This window comes from Schistocerca cancellata, chromosome 5, assembly GCF_023864275.1.
Source record: "Schistocerca cancellata isolate TAMUIC-IGC-003103 chromosome 5, iqSchCanc2.1, whole genome shotgun sequence".
In the NCBI taxonomy this organism is placed as follows: Eukaryota; Metazoa; Arthropoda; class Insecta; order Orthoptera; family Acrididae; genus Schistocerca; species Schistocerca cancellata.
The window spans coordinates 459,010,690-459,026,931 of NC_064630.1; the positions used below are offsets into that span (position 1 = coordinate 459,010,690).

Consider the following 16,242-nt stretch of genomic DNA (forward strand, 5'->3'; position numbering starts at 1 on the left):
ATGTGAGTGGAGATTTTGTGGCTGAAGCAAGGTATTAGGGAATTATAAGCTAAAAAGCAGTCGCTTAACACTGAACTTTACCAAACTCATTTAGATTTGGCAAACAAATTTATAATACCAGCTCACTTTGAGGAAATAACAGAGAGAGAAAAGGCATATATTCAGAAAGTAATGCAAGAAAAACAAGAGAAACAAAACAGAAAACTTAACAGAATAATCAACAGCACAAACACACCCACTAAAAATAATCTCAACCAACAACACAAGTTCCATGGCAGAATCGTTAACCTAACTGACATAAATCTTACCAAAAAAGAAAAGAGCCTACTAGAAAAAGGGCCAGAACACAACATTAACACGAACATATCACACAAAACAATAGAAAACCTCATAACGTAATCGGAACACATTATACAGGAACAAGAAAGACTGAGCACACCAAACTTTAATGCAAACTCGACAAGAGAATTAGTAGCTGCAGAAATAACACAGATAATCAGAGCACGCAAATCCAGAATTATTTCTAATCATAAAACATCAGAGGAAATCACAGCCATCAAACTTAAACAGAAATTAAAACAGAACAATGCCGTAGTAACAAGAGCAGACAAAGGGAATATTATCGTAATTATGGATGAAAAATAATACACAGAGAAAACTTATCAGTGATCCAACAGCAAGATATCACAAAAACATTCAACAGACACTGAAAAACATCAATAATACATCCCCAAAAGGCCAGGTAAAGAGGGTGACACAGAAAAATCCAAAAGCACCCACCCCAAATGCCCTACCGAAGGTTCACAAGGATAATATCCCATTAAGACCTGTCATTAACTTCCGAAATGCTCCATCCCACCACCTGGCCCAACAAACACACACACTACTGAAAAAACTGTACACGTTTCATAACAACAGAAATCTGGAAAACTCAAAGGAGTTAATACACAGCATCAAGAATATACACATACTGGACACAGCAACCCTCGTATCATTCGACATCAGATCAGTGTACACTTGCATTCCAATAAATGAAACAATCAACATCATCACACAAAGATTAAAACAACAAGGAAACATACCAGACACACACATCAATGAAATAACAACCATACTCAAAACCAGAACATCACAAAATTATTTTGTATTCAACAAAGAATTTTATTCTCAACATGAAGGACTGCCAATGGGATCACCAATCAGTGGCCTCCTAGCTAACATATTCATGAACAACCTGGAGAACATGATCTTCAGACACATAGTAAAACCAAAGAACTAAAAAGTTTTATACTGGTACTGTTATGTCGAAGACATAATATGCCTGATTGATGAACCACATACACACATAAAACAGCTACACAATGAAATAAACAACTTACACTCAAAAATTAACTTCACATTAGAAACAGAAACTAACAACACACTACATTTTCTAGATCTCACCATAAAAAAAAAAAAAAAAACCACCACACACAACTTCACAATATTCAGGAAACCGACAACCACAAGCAGCACTATTCCCAACCCATCAAACCACCCATTGACACGTACGCATGCAAACTTCAGATTCATGCTCCACAGATTAAACAGAACACCCATGAACAAACAGAACTACACACAAGAACTAAACACAATAAAACAAATAGCAGTAGAAAATAGTTATACTAACCATATGGTAGACAAGTTAAATCAAAAAATATGCAAACAGTATGAAAATGAACACACCATACACACACAAATGCTCAACCAGCACAGAATAACATAAAACTCAAACAATGACCACACACAAGGCACAACAGAGCAACAACACACACACAAAACGAAATGGCACACACTCGCCTACAACAACAAAATTGTTCACAGAATATGCAACATATTAAAGAAACAGGGACTCCAAATAGGATACAGGACGGAGAACAAAACACAGAAAAAGATCAGAACACAAGAAACACCTGTGGATAAATTTAACAGATCAGGAATATATGAACTCACTTGCAATACTTCCCAGTCAGTGTACACAGGACAAACATGCAAAAACTTCAAAACAAGATTAGATTAGAGATTAGATTAGATTAATACTAGTTCCATGGATCACGAATACAATATTTTGTGATGATGTGGAACGAGTCGAATTTTCCAATACATGACTAAGTTAATTTAACAACATAATTAAGTTAATATAACAACTTTTTTATTTATTTTTTGTTTCTTTTTTAATTTTTTTATATTTATTTGTTTGGTTTTTTTCTTAATTTATATCTAAAAATTCCTCTATGGAGTAGAAGGAGTTGTCATTCAGAAATTCTTTTAATTTCTTCTTAAATACTTGTTGGTTATCTGTGAGACTTTTGATACTATTTGGTAAGTGACCAAAGACTTTAGTGGCAGTATAATTCACCCCTTTCTGTGCCAAAGTTAGATTTAATCTTGAATAGTGAAGATCATCCTTTCTCCTAGTACCGTAGTTATGCACATTGCTATTACTTTTGAATTGGTTTTGGTTGATAATAACAAATTTCATAAGAGAGTATATATACTGAGAAGCTACTGTGAATATCCCTAGATCCTTAAATAAATGTCTGCAGGATGATCTTGGGTGGACTCCAGCTATTATTCTGATTACACGCTTTTGTGCAATGAATACTTTATTCCTCAGTGATGAATTACCCCAAAATATGATGCCATATGCAAGCAATGAGTGAAAATAGGCATAGTAAGCTAACTTACTACGATGCTTATCACCAAAATTTACAATGACCCTTATTGCATAAGTAGCTGAACTCAAATGTTTCAGCAGATCATCAATGTGTTTCTTCCAATTTAATCTCTCATCAATGGACACACCTAAAAATTTTGAATTGCTGACCACCATGTAGCCAACAGTCACCACCCAACCACAATAGAAACAGACTTAAGAATACTAAAACCCAGCCACAGCCTATACAGCAAACTGACCACTGAGGAAAACTTCCATATACAGAAGGCAATAGCAGAAGGAAAACAGGTCTTAAACGAATACACTACACTCTGCAAGGGCACACTATTTAACACATTAAAAGAACTTTACAAATAAAAACAGCACAAACCGATAAAGTCCACACACACACACACACACACACACACACACACACACACACACACACACACACACACACACACACAAAGATAAAATTTGGCACCGAACTCTCTGGTGAACAAATGAACACTGACTGGGCTGGGACACACAACAAACCACAATCACACTGTGTTCTGGTGAAGTGAAAAGTGTTTTACTATGTTATTTGTGGAAAATACTTCTTATAGTTATGTGTGCATCACAACACCTCAGCATGATGCGGAGAATGGAAGTGCTTGCTATACGAATACACAAGTAAAAACGAATATAGGCGTGAAGACATCGCGAAAAACTAAATTACATTCTAGAAGATAGGTTAACTCCCAGCAAAAAACTTTCTCACCAACATCGTTTGGTTGCACATGACAAGCTACTTGTAGTAATTAACACTCAAGTGATCCAGAAAATTCATGCACACCAAATGTAAAGGTATTTACAAAAAGAAACGATCTGTTGTTCGAACTAAAAATGAACATAATTTTATAATCATTTAACAAAAATGTTCACATTGCAGAATAAATAAAACCGAAAACCCACTGATGATGGCACAGTGGTGCAAAACATGTTTGGGTACTGAGAAAAGTGGTGTTTTGCATAACTGGTGGACCTCACATCCAACAATAAAGTGAAGATGCTGTGTGGAATGTTGGATATTTTATAATCAAAATTATTATTATTATTTATTTGTTTAACATTTTTTATCAAACCCCTACTGTTTTAGCTAAGTAATCCTTCAATGAATGAAATGTACTACATAACAGGTACTTTTTAGCTGCCTTTTTAAATGTGTGTATTTTTGCAATTTTTTAATCTCTTTTGGTAATTTATTGTACAGTTTTATTCCTTGGTAGAAAATGCTGTTTTTTTGTTGTTTTTTTTGTTTTTTTTTGTTTTTTTTTAAAAAAACGTAAGTTGAGTCTATCTCGTTGCATGGTCATGGGCAAAGTTGTTTGTGAAGTAATTACCAATGTTATTTTTGATGTGTACAACTGACTGGTAAATGTATTCACATGGAGCAGTTAAAATCCCTCAGTGTTCTGAACAGATTTTTGCAATGAGCTCGACTTGTATTTTTGGTTATTATTCTTATGGATCTTTTCTGGAGTTTGAAAACTATGTTCATATTTTGCGCATTTGTTCCTCAAAAAAGAATGGCGTGGCTAAGAACTGAGTGTGCATATGAATAATATGTAACTAAAAGACACTGCATGTTACACACTGATGACAGGATTCTAAAGGCATAACATGCTGATGACATTCTGTTTGCAAGTATCTTTGTGTGTTAACACCACTTCAACTGAGAATCAATATTCATTCCTAGAAATTTTGCATTTGTTACACAGTCCATAGATGTGCCATCTAAATTTAATTTAACATTGTCATTTTTCCTCTTCAAACTGAAATCCATGGCATTAGTTTTCTTTATGTTCAATGTCTCTTTATTAGTTATAGACCAATCATAAACGTCCTTGAGAATTTCATTTGCTTTCTCAGCAAGGAGTTCTCTTGTTTTCTCAGTGACTAAAATATTGCTGTCATCAGCAAAGAGGATTTTTTCACCATGAGTAACACTACGGGGTTAGTCACTGATGTATATCAGGAACAGTATTGGTCCTAATATGCTACCTTGCAGAACCTCCTATATTAATGTATTTTTTTTTTTATTTTGGTTCTAATAAGTGTTCTACTAAATGTTTAGATCTATTTGAAGTATGTGTTATCTCTACTCTTTGTACCCTATTGTTAGGTATGATCGAAACCAGTCATTAGCTACCCGTCTTATTCCTAATGCTTCTAATTTATTTAATTTGTGGTCAACTGTATCAAACATTTTAGAAAGATGCAAAAATATGCCTGTGACACACTCATCTTTATCAAGAGCATCAAGTACAACTTTTGTGAATTCTACTATGGCTGACTCCGTATTTTGCCACTTCGGAAACCAAACTGTGATTCGCTTAAAAGATTGTATTTATTCAGGTAATTGCTTCTATTATTTTTGAGAATGCTGACAGCAGGGAAATGGGCCGGTAATTTTCTATGTCTTCTGCATTACCTTTCTTAAGCAAAGGTACAACTCTTGCCTGTTTTAATTGCTCTGGAAATGTCCCTGATGTGAAGCATTCATTTATTATATTTGTGAAGGGGCTTTGTATAATCCCTATGCACTGTTTCAGTACACACACTGGTACTGCATCTAAGCCTACTGACTTTTTATTTTTTAGTTTTTGAATTGTTTTACTGACTTCATTCTCTGTGGTTGGAAGTAACATCATTGTATTTAGTGCAACATTATTTAAAAGTGTTATATTTCTTTGGTGGAATTTCTGTTGTAACTTCTCTGCAATACTCGAAAAATGCTCGTTTACATAGTTCGCTAAGTGCTGTGGGTCATTTATTACTTTATCCCCCTCCCTTAGCAGTATATTATTCTGCGTTTGTTTGCCTCGCTCCATTTTCTTTTTTATAACATCCCAGACTGCTTTGCTTTTAGTCTCTGCATTATATACTATTTTGTAATTAAATGACTTTTTTGCAGCAATCAGCACCTTCCTATAGATCTTTTTGTATCTATGATAGAAATTTAAGAGTTCTGAATCACTGCGAATCTTTTCCATGGAACTGATGTGTTTAAGTGTTTGGGAGGACTTCTTAATACCTGCTATTATCCATCTGTTTTTGTGAGATGTTGATACAGACATGCATACTTTTGGAAATTCCTTTTCAAAGTTCAATTTAAACAATGTGGAGAACTTAGAGAATTTCATATTCATATTGGTTTCCTTATACACTTCATCCCAGCTTTGTTTTTCTATTTCTTTTGAAAAATCTTTTATTTTGATTTCTGATAGATGTCGTTTGTAGACTTGCAATTTAGGGGATGATTCGATGCCTGACTTTACTGTTGTTATTTGACAGAGATGGTGCGATAGTTCGAGATCTTTTACAGCTACATCACATTTTTCCCTGTGAATATTTGTGGCCATATGGTCAATTACTGATGAAGTCATTGTAGTAACCCTTGTTACACTATTGACCAATAGGGTCATACCAAAACCTTGAAGGATGTTTATGAAGGTGCTGCTGGATTCATTTATGATGTTATTGCTGATGTTAATGTCGCCAAACAGAATTACGTTGACCTTTGTACTTGAGACTTTATCTAGAACTTCTGTTAATTTATTGAAAAAAGTGTCCACACTACCACTGGGAGATCTATACACACACAAAATGATTAATTTCTTGGTGATATCAAGCCCTGTTAATTCAATAGCTGATATTTCAAAGTGCTTGTCTTCACTTACAGTACTGAGGTCTTGATTTGAACTGTGTTCCTTTTCTGATATAAATGCATGATCCTTCACCCCTTGAAGTAGTTCTGCAGTAAGAGTTTGCTTTTTCATACAATGACAATACTACATGTTGGATTTCTGTGTCTCTACGCCAGTGTTCAGTAATACAAACTACTGAGCAGTTCAAAGATTGAAGCTCAACTTCTAATAGTTCTATTTTATTTTTTATTGATTGCATGTTTTGATGGAGGATTGTTAAGTCTGTAAAATGACCCATGTTACTCTTTCCAATGGTTTGTTTTTCTTTGTGACATCTGGTATATGTAATATTTGAGGTGTTAAAATCTGTCTTGTGAGCGATTGTTTCAATTTTTTTAAAGTGCTGGAGATACTCTTTAGGCAGGGGAATGTGTTGTCTGGATTTATCCTAAAAAAGACCTACTTTTCCTACCTATGACAACAAGTATTTGACCTTGTGTGGCCCGAGATCCATCCCCTATACTTTCATGAATCAGCTGTACCAATCTTCCCTTCCCAGTTCTGCTTAGGTGTAGGCCATGCCTAGTGAAGCCCCATCAGTTGATAGTCCCGAAGGACACCAGAGAAACATGAGCAAAGTTGGCTGTCCTCAGAGCCATCTCTATCCCCACACTGATTCACCTCACAGCTCCATCAAGGTGTGGTCGATCATGACGTCGGAACAGCTCAACAAAATGTACGTTGGTGCCATGAGTCAGGGAAGCTATCTTGTCCAGGTCACCACCTATGTCATATGCCCCACCCCTGTCCAAACTGTTTCCAGCCCCACTCACTATCACTACATGGTCCTCTTTTGTAAAGTTCTTACATAAAGACGGTCCTCTATCACATGACTTAGCCCTGCATTTGGCTTTTAGATACTGGTGGCCTGGTATGCTGCCCCTAAACTTTCCTGTAACTGAGGGCCTACACCTCGCCCATGGCTACTACCTAGCAACAGCTCTTTCTTGTTCCTAACACTTTGTACATTCCTGGGCTTCTTGGCATCAGTTGAAGTGTGCTGCACATTTCCTGTTCCTCATTGGACCAGAGGCTCTTCTCCACTTAACTCTGGCAGTGGTAGATACTTGTTTTTGGTGTTGATGATAAAACTGTCAGATTATGTTCTCTTTCTTCCTATCCTCCTACCAGCTGCCCATTCCCAATCACCCTCCTCCCCCGTATCTCCCTTGATCCTTATGAGTTCCTTCCTTGCTTCCTCCAACTATGCCCGAAGGGCACAGATTTTCCTTTCCTGCTCCCCAATCAAAATGTTCCTACTGCATACTCTGCAGTTCCAGGAGAAATGTTCTCCCAACATTCTCCCCACTGCATCCAGCCCAGTGAAAATATTTCCTACAAGGTTGGCAACAAATCCCTCTACTCACTACCATATAACAGCTCCCACATTTCTCACTCATGCTCAGTTTCGAAAGAATAACTAAGAATTAAAGAATGTTTTAAATTTATCAAGGATGCAAGGTTGGCTGTAACACTTTTATTGTGACAATAGACACTGATGAAACTACTAGCAGTTTTTTTAAACGAATTTTGCGCTATCAACAAAACTTGAACAGAATTTTTTGTGTTTATGTCGCGCAAAATTTCGAGTTACGTCACAATTATCGGGACTTCAGCTAAAGAACAAGTTTTTTCAAGAACAAGCACTACTGGGACGCTAATATTCAGTTGTGTGACAAGAATGGACACTACAGCAAGTATACAAAACAAAGAAAATTTAAAACACTGGGATTATTTCTTGTCAAATTACCACTATTCCATTCATTATCATACATTTATCCAGCATGTGACTGAAGTCACACTGTCACAGTTCCCTATGGGTTCCGATGACAAATTTGATAAACAAGAGACTGTTTGCTTTCACACTGATTCACGAATGGCATGGTTGGTGGAAGAGTTTATCATCATTCCAGATATGTCAGAGCAGCCACATGTAATGATTCACTCTTGAGGCAAGTTTTGCCAGTTTGCACAAACCAGTTGGCAGCAACTACTTCCTGCGAGAGGTTCAGCAGAACTTTGTTGTTTCCTTTCGTAACATAGTGGCCATTATCTTTCCAGTGGTCATCTATTATTGAATCAACAATATTAGAAGAAGATCAGACTGGTACTCACTGTAAAGATGACTTGTTGAGATGCATTCCAGTCAGAGCTGCTGGGGGTAGTGCTCATGTGTGAGTGAGGTGTGCTTGCTTATGTGAATGTGTGCATGCTTTCTTTGGTAGAAGTCTTTTCGTTGTGCCTGTCTGCAACCCAATGGATCATATTTACGATGAATAGCAATCTATCCTTTACCTAATATTGTTGATATTCCAACCAGGAATTTCTATTGTTTTATTATTCAATCAAGATGATTGCCAGTGTTGAGTGGTAGTTTCACCTGTTCTGCACTCCCCTATATTGTGACTCCTGCATCCGTCCCACTAGGGCATTTCCAGAAGGAAAAATATGGCCCAGCAAGACATGTACTGGCCACAAGGTTGACGAGAATACTAAGCGCATGCCTCAATGCTGGCACGCTTGCCAAACACAGCAACCAGCACAGTTCCAAATTTATCAGTCGTGGCCTATGCCAACCATGCCACGGGATTGGATGCATGTGAATTTTACTCGTCCATTTGATTGATTTTAATAGATGTATATTCTCATCTCTCATACATCATCAAAATGCAACAGACCATAAGGCCCTGGAAATTGGTTTATCTGTTGGAGGAGCCTGACAAGGTCATCACCAATAGTAGACCACAGTTTTCCTATGCTGGTTTTCAATGATTTTGCACTCAGAATGGAATCAAGCACAATAGTTTAAAGCACAAATGTAAAAATCAACGATCTCCACGTCTATCAAGTCTGCACTGATTTCTTTTATATCCTCTTATCAGTTGAATCCGAGCCTCTATCGAAACTTTCAGGAATTGCATGGGTGCCCTCTTTCTTCTTTATTAGATCCATTGCAGCTTCCACTGGCACAAGAAGAAGAAGAAAAAGAAGAAGAAGAAGCCACATCTTTTAAGGTGGGCATCCCCATCTAGGCATGCAAGTTTGACATACACCTGGCTGGATATGTGGGTCCATCAGCATTTAGCAAGCACCCTGATGGCCATACCTTGAGGCATCAGCTCCATTTGCATTATCTCCAGTGCAAAGTATCTCCAGATCTGTCACCCTAGTGGCAGCAACCTCACCCACCTCAAGGACCAGCAATGGCATATGTATGATCCGGTTTCACGACAACACCCCAGGTAGTGAGTGCCTGGAATCCCCAGTTCTTCAGCCACCATCCATAATCCCTATGGACTAAGATAAGGACAATACAGATTGGACCCCCAGTATGTATCGGGTCTGATGTCTGAACCACAGCTTTCTCTGAAATCAGCAGAAAGCCACAATTCTGAACCAGTATAGCCTCTTGCCTCTCCAGCACCAGACCCAATCACTGCTCCTGTAGCACTGGCAGCATCCAAAACCACACTCCGGCTTTTGCGTCAGGTCACATTTTGCCCACCTCATTATCCCCTGCATCAGCCAGTAACGTTCCGGCCTTCTGGGCCAACTAATGAGGAGAGGTGTCCAGTAATCCTGCCAGACAAATCAATGGATCATTTAATATAATTACACAGCACGGTCCCTCGGGGTGGCATGGAAGTATATATCTGCTGGCACAAGTCATTTGGTGAAACACCTGTGGCAGATCTAAGGTCTGCTGTGAACCGCAAAGGCCTCACTTGTCACAACCAGCCATATTTATAGCATGTTTCCCAATAAACCTGTGGACAACAACCATGTGCTACATGGTTTACTCTTTGTCTTTTCTGGCTCAAGCATGGACTTGCATGTGTGCCAAATATGACTCTCAGTTCAATTGACAGTTTTCAGTGAACGAACCAACAGCAAGTGTATGCACCAAGAGAATGATTCATATTCGAATATTTCACAGTCAAATTCACAAACAGTTTTCTCCTGCATTAATATGCGAGTTGTTCAACAAACTTCTAGATTACTGTATTGACCAAGAGGTTCCACCTCCAGAAGTGTTTAATTTTGTGTATTTTTGGAAGAGTCAAACTCTATTACTTACTGTGATTTGTGCTTGATAAAATCTGTGTTGCTGAAGAAAATCATGACAGGATGTTACATATGTGAAACAAAGCTGAAAACATTGGAAGATTTCAAATAGGTTATGTAATTACAAGACAGAGATTTTGAAATCACATTTTAAACTGAATAACATTTCCAGTCCTCCCTCATGAACTACGGACCTTGCCATTGGTGGGGTGGCTAGAGTGCCTCAGTGATACAGATACCCGTACCGTAAGGGCAACCACATCAGAGAGGGATCTGTTGAGAGGTCAGACAAACAAATGGTTTCTCAAGGGGCTCAGCACCCTTTTCGGTAGTTGCAGGGGCAACAGTCTGTATGACTGATTGATCTGGTCTTGTAACATAACCAAAACAGCCTTGCTGTGCTGGCACTGTGAACACTTGAAAGCAAGGGGAAACTACACTGTAATTTTTCCTGATGACTTGCAGCTCTTCTGTATTGTTAAATGATAATGACATCCTCTTGGGTAAAATATTCTGGAGATAAAATAGTGCCCCACTCAGATCCTACTTAGGAGGGTGTCGTCATCAAGATAAACAGAACTGGCATTCTACAAATTAGAGTGTGAAATGTTAGATACCTTAATCAGACACATGGGTTAGAAAATTTAAAAAGAGAAGTGGCTAGGTTGAAGTAAAATATAGCAGGAATTAGTGAATTTTGGTGGCTGCAAGAACAGAACTTTGGATCAAGTGAACATAGGGTTATAAATACACAATCAAACAGGTGTAATGAAGGAATACGTTTAATAATGAATAAGAAAGTAGGAATGCCGTTAAGTTACTTTGAAGAGCATAGTGAAAGCATTAAAGCAGCCAAGGTAGACATGAAGCACACACCACCACTGTAGTATAAGTTTGTATAACAATTAGCTCTGCAGATAATGAAAGAATAGAAGAAATATGTGGTGAGATAAAGGAATTATTCAGTTACTTAAGGGAGACGAAAATTTAATTGTGATGGGGGTTGGAATTCAATAGTAGGAAAAGAAAGAGAAGGAAAAAATGGTAGGTGAATATGAACTGGAGGGAAAGAAATGAAAGAGGAAGCCGCCTGGTAGAATTCTGCCCAGAGCACACTTTAATAATCGCTAACACTTGGTTTAAGAATCATGAAAGAAGCAAGCAAATGGAAAAAAGAATTCAAAAAAAAATTAATGTGACAGAAAATGCAAAATGGCTAGAGAATAAATGCAAGGTTGTACAACAATGCATGACTTTTGGAAATGACTGTGAAAATCAAAGAGAAGTATCTCTATGAATATCAAGGGCTCAGATGACAAGTGAGTTCTGAGCACACAAGCAAAGCTGGATCAGTGAGTGGAATATACAGAAGGGCCATCCAAGGAAAATGAACTTGACAGTAATATTTAGAAAGGGGAGAGGAAGTAAATGGAGATGAGAGATATGATACTGCGATAAGAACTTGACAGAACACTGAAAGACCCAAGTCAAAACAAAACCCATGGTGTAGAAGACTGTCCTTCAGAATTGCTGAAATCCTTGGGAGAGCCAGCCACAACAAAACTAGTCCACCTGGTGTGCAAAGATATACAAGACAGAAGAAATACCCTCAGACTTTAGGAAGTCAGCATCTAGGTGAAAAACTGTGTTCACATAAATACATCTTGTAGGCAGAAACTGTTTAAGCACCTGGGAATATTAACTACAGCCTCACCTTACAATACATTTATTCACCGACAAATTTGCATTCAACAATTCATGCAGTTTAAAAGTAATAAGAAATATTCACAACTATGTTACAAGAAGAAAAATGATTCATACTTTCCTCTAGAGAATCTATCTTTGGCACAGACAGAAATGAAATATATAGTTCTAAATTTATTTCATAATATTGCAATGGAACCAAATATTAACAGAAAGCAGAAGTGTTTTCAAATTGAGGTTAAAGTTATTCCTCCATAAAAACTACTTCTATACAATAAAAGAATTCTTGAATAGAAATAACTAGTCAGTTACAAAGCTGTAAAAGGCCAGCATGTAGCTATATAACTATATTTGTTTTTAATTGTTTTTTTAAATGTATTATTCAATTAACAGATTCAACATCACACTTTATATCACTGATATTTTCTTTAGAAGTAATTATCTAAATATTGTATATACGTAAATATGGCACCGACCAGCAAAATGTGTGCAAATTATTGAACTGATGCACACTTATATGGTAGGAGGTCAGTGGGTCCTTGCATATTCCAACATATTGGATGTTATGTGCTAGAAGTGACAGTTTTAATGACTACGTACCAGGAAAAAGTAAACAGAATTAAGAAAATCTGTCATTGTGTTGAGAACTTAATCTAAAAAGCTCAAAAGAGGGTATGGTAGCAAGAGGGGAAGGGACATGGGTAAGATGTGGTTTGAAACCACATACAAAAATGTCTTTGGTCCACTAAAATGGCCATCCTCATATGAGTCTCAGTGAAAGTACACCTAAGCCTATAAATGGCTGAATACTCTTGAATATTTTACTTCAGCTGCATATAGAGTTAACCACTGCATTAATGTGGTTTGCTTTGACTTTGTGTCATGCTGCATAGAAGAAAGTTAATAAGCAATATGAATGGAATCTAACATGTTTGGATATCAGAGTTTGTAAGGGAACTATAACCAGTATTTCAAAATTTGAGTACAGGGAAGGTCCTCTAAAAGCTGATCATTGTATGGTTTATAACCTGGTTGCAAACTTAAATGAATACAATTAATGATGCCAAATCACACACTTACCCTCGATGTTCCAGAGTCTTAATGTTGAATCCAAGTGTTGGTGATATGGTATCTATCTCCTCACCATTAAATCTTTTAAGAATGGTTGTTTTGCCTGCATTGTCTAATCCTCTGAAGAAATGGCTAAGGTCATTTTCCATAAATAAATATACTTCTGACACAAAGAATTTCATACAAACAGGTCTCTGATTACAAAGTACATGATGTGTGTATATAACAACATATCACTGTTAAAAAATTATTATACACATAATAATTTTCCATTAAAGGCTGTGTGTGGTTTTTTTCCCCCTCCCAGGTTCATCTGGCACAGGTCAACTGAAAACAACAGAACCAGCATTTGGATTTGATCTGAGGTGTAACAGTGTTGTCTTGTATGAAATCACTGTGGTGCAGCATCTTGCAGATTATGCTTGCAAAGGGCATGTTGGAGTAAGAGGTGGCACACACTAGTATGGGATGTTCGGGTTCCTGTATTGTTTGTGAATTATGTAAGTGTAGCATTGGCCTTAGTGCCGCATGATAAGTATAAAGGGATTTGTTTTTGTTGATTTGTAAGTGAGTAATTTTAATGTCACATGTTATTGGCTAGTGATTTGTTTTTGGTTTTGGGATTGTTAGTTAATAATGTTGTTAATGGTTTGAAACTTAATTTTTGTGGTTTTTGTTTGGTACTAGGTATGAATCATACAATGAAATTTACTAGTTATTGGTTAAGGGCCAGCCTAGCTTTATTTGTCAGATACTAGAGTTGTTTCTCATGATTTTGTGGTTTGGGTTGGTAGCTTGAGTTCATATTTCTCAGTTTATAGTTATTTTGGCTGGTTAGATTTTAATAATAGTCATTTCTCCAGTAGTTGTGGTTTGCTGCCATTGTGAATTTCATTTGAACTATGTAGGCCAAGTAAAATTTAAGGTACCTTTTTTTTTTTTTTTTTTTTTTTTTTTTTTTTTTTTTTTTTTTTTTTTTTTTTTTTTTGCTGGCCCATGGACTTCATTTGACCTATGTAGGTCAAGTGAAATCTCTAATACCAGGTTTTGGAGTTATGTGTGAGTTTTTGGTGTTATCGATATTGTTTGAGCTTCTCCTTCTTCTTCCTATATACTGTAAAATATTTTTTAAAGACAAAGACTCTGAAGAATAGCCCTTACCCTGCACATAGCAGCAAAGATTACAGCTTTTCAAAGGATTAGAAAACCGAGTTAGATTATTTACAGATTCCCCTGAGGCACAGTAGCAGTTGTCCTTCTCATGCTTCATCCAAGTGCAGTTTTCCACAAACCAATTTGTTCCCACATGCAATAAGCTTTGTTGTTTTGAGTTAGGTTTGTAAAGGTGATTTCCCTTTCCCTTCCTTTGACATATGGGTATCATACCAATTGTGTAACCATATTGAAAGCATGATCAGCGAATGTATATAAATCTTACTTTTATGTGTTTTGAATGAGTGGGGAATGAATACCTGTGTCAGACCATGGCGTACTTTTTTCAAAAGGTAACCACATAACGCACGAGCTTCTCCTCAGGTCCATGAACTGATCATCGTTAACCCATAAGACAATGGTATGAAATTTCATAGAGTACACCAATATTTGGCCTACTGATCTTGGCCTGCACACCAGCACCTTTTCCTGCCAATCTCTAACACGGAAATTTCTTAACCATTTTTCTAATCCCTTACCTCAGTGCCCATTGTCACTATGGTTTCGGTCCCTCAATTTCTTGCACGAGAAAACAGAACACAAAAAAATGGTGATGAACGATAACATGAAACCTTCCTTCTTTCTCTACCTGTTAAGTGATTTACTGAAAACTGATACAGGCACGGTTAAAGTATAATTTCATGAGCTGTATGTGTGTTGACAAAATTGAATTAATTATCACCCAATATGACTTACAGAAATATATTATTACAACAGAAACTCGTACAGTTTCAGAATGACAGCGTCGTTGGTGCTGAGTACGTAATTTATACTATACCACTCTCTTTTGGACCTGTCGCGTTTCAGTCAGTTCATTGGGGTACAATATGCAAGCTCAAACGGAAAGATGTATGGGTTCTTATTCTCGAAGCCCATCATCAGCATACACACGTTAAAACTGCACTAAGTACTCTGCAATAATCAGAAAATAGGTAGAAGGCTTTCTGATGAAAAACTCACGAGGTAAATAAAGGATACAACATTAGTATTCTTATTTCCTTTTCTTTCATCTTCATTTTCTTCAACACGGTGAGAAGACCCATTCCGGCTGTCAAACACAATTTCCCGGATGATTAAGTAAAATTCAAAACTACTTTTCAAACTATTGCGTTCAACATACATAAACACGTCATTCAACTGTCCTCAAGTGTCAACAGTGTAAGAAGTTGGTATCTCTCACGTATTCGATATGTATGTTAACAGTAGATGTAACGAGCGTGTTATCGTGTCATTTGGAATGAGATCCCTCTTGTAAGAACCATGATTTATTCTATTAAACATCACAGATGTTGCACACTAAACGCGAGGAATGTATTTTGCAGGTTATTGACGCGTGTAAGCACTGATCGGAATTCGGATGTTGGCAGCACCCGCAAACAAAGGACTGATATTTAGTTTAGTTGGATTGTTCGAGAAAGGGTTAAGGGCTTTCGCTCCTACAGAAAATTACATCTTTTTGGATGTTACAGTGTGATATTCATATGAAAAATGCTTGAGAAAATCTGGAAACTGTTGTCATACTGGTACCTACAGTATGAACTCGTTACGTGTATGTACGTTTTCGAGCCCTGGGAAAAGAAGTTACTGAGTATCCTTTTCAGTGTTGGGTACAATAATAGTAGTTAAGTACGTGGATGCGCGAAGCTTGTTGAAATTACATTTAATACCTAAATTTGTGTTTGATATTTCCTTAACAGTTTATAAAGATGGGATGATTGTTCTCATTGTAGCACTTATTTGCTA

General features: G+C 37.0%; 1 protein-coding gene across 2 annotated transcripts in view; it reads right to left on the reverse strand.

Annotated features, from left to right (window-relative positions):
* The window catches only part of LOC126188045 (ADP-ribosylation factor-like protein 2), a 105,343-nt gene extending 89,662 nt beyond the window's left edge, over nt 1–15,681 (reverse strand). For both annotated transcript variants that reach the window (XM_049929477.1, XM_049929475.1), the window contains exons 1-2: nt 15,478–15,681; nt 13,297–13,407 (exon numbers count right to left, since the gene is read on the reverse strand). In XM_049929477.1, coding sequence (XP_049785434.1) covers nt 13,297–13,407; nt 15,478–15,542 — 176 coding nt within the window. In that variant the 5' untranslated portion in view covers nt 15,543–15,681. The remainder of the gene's footprint in view (nt 1–13,296; nt 13,408–15,477) is intronic.
* Nucleotides 15,682–16,242: the final 561 nt, after the last annotated feature.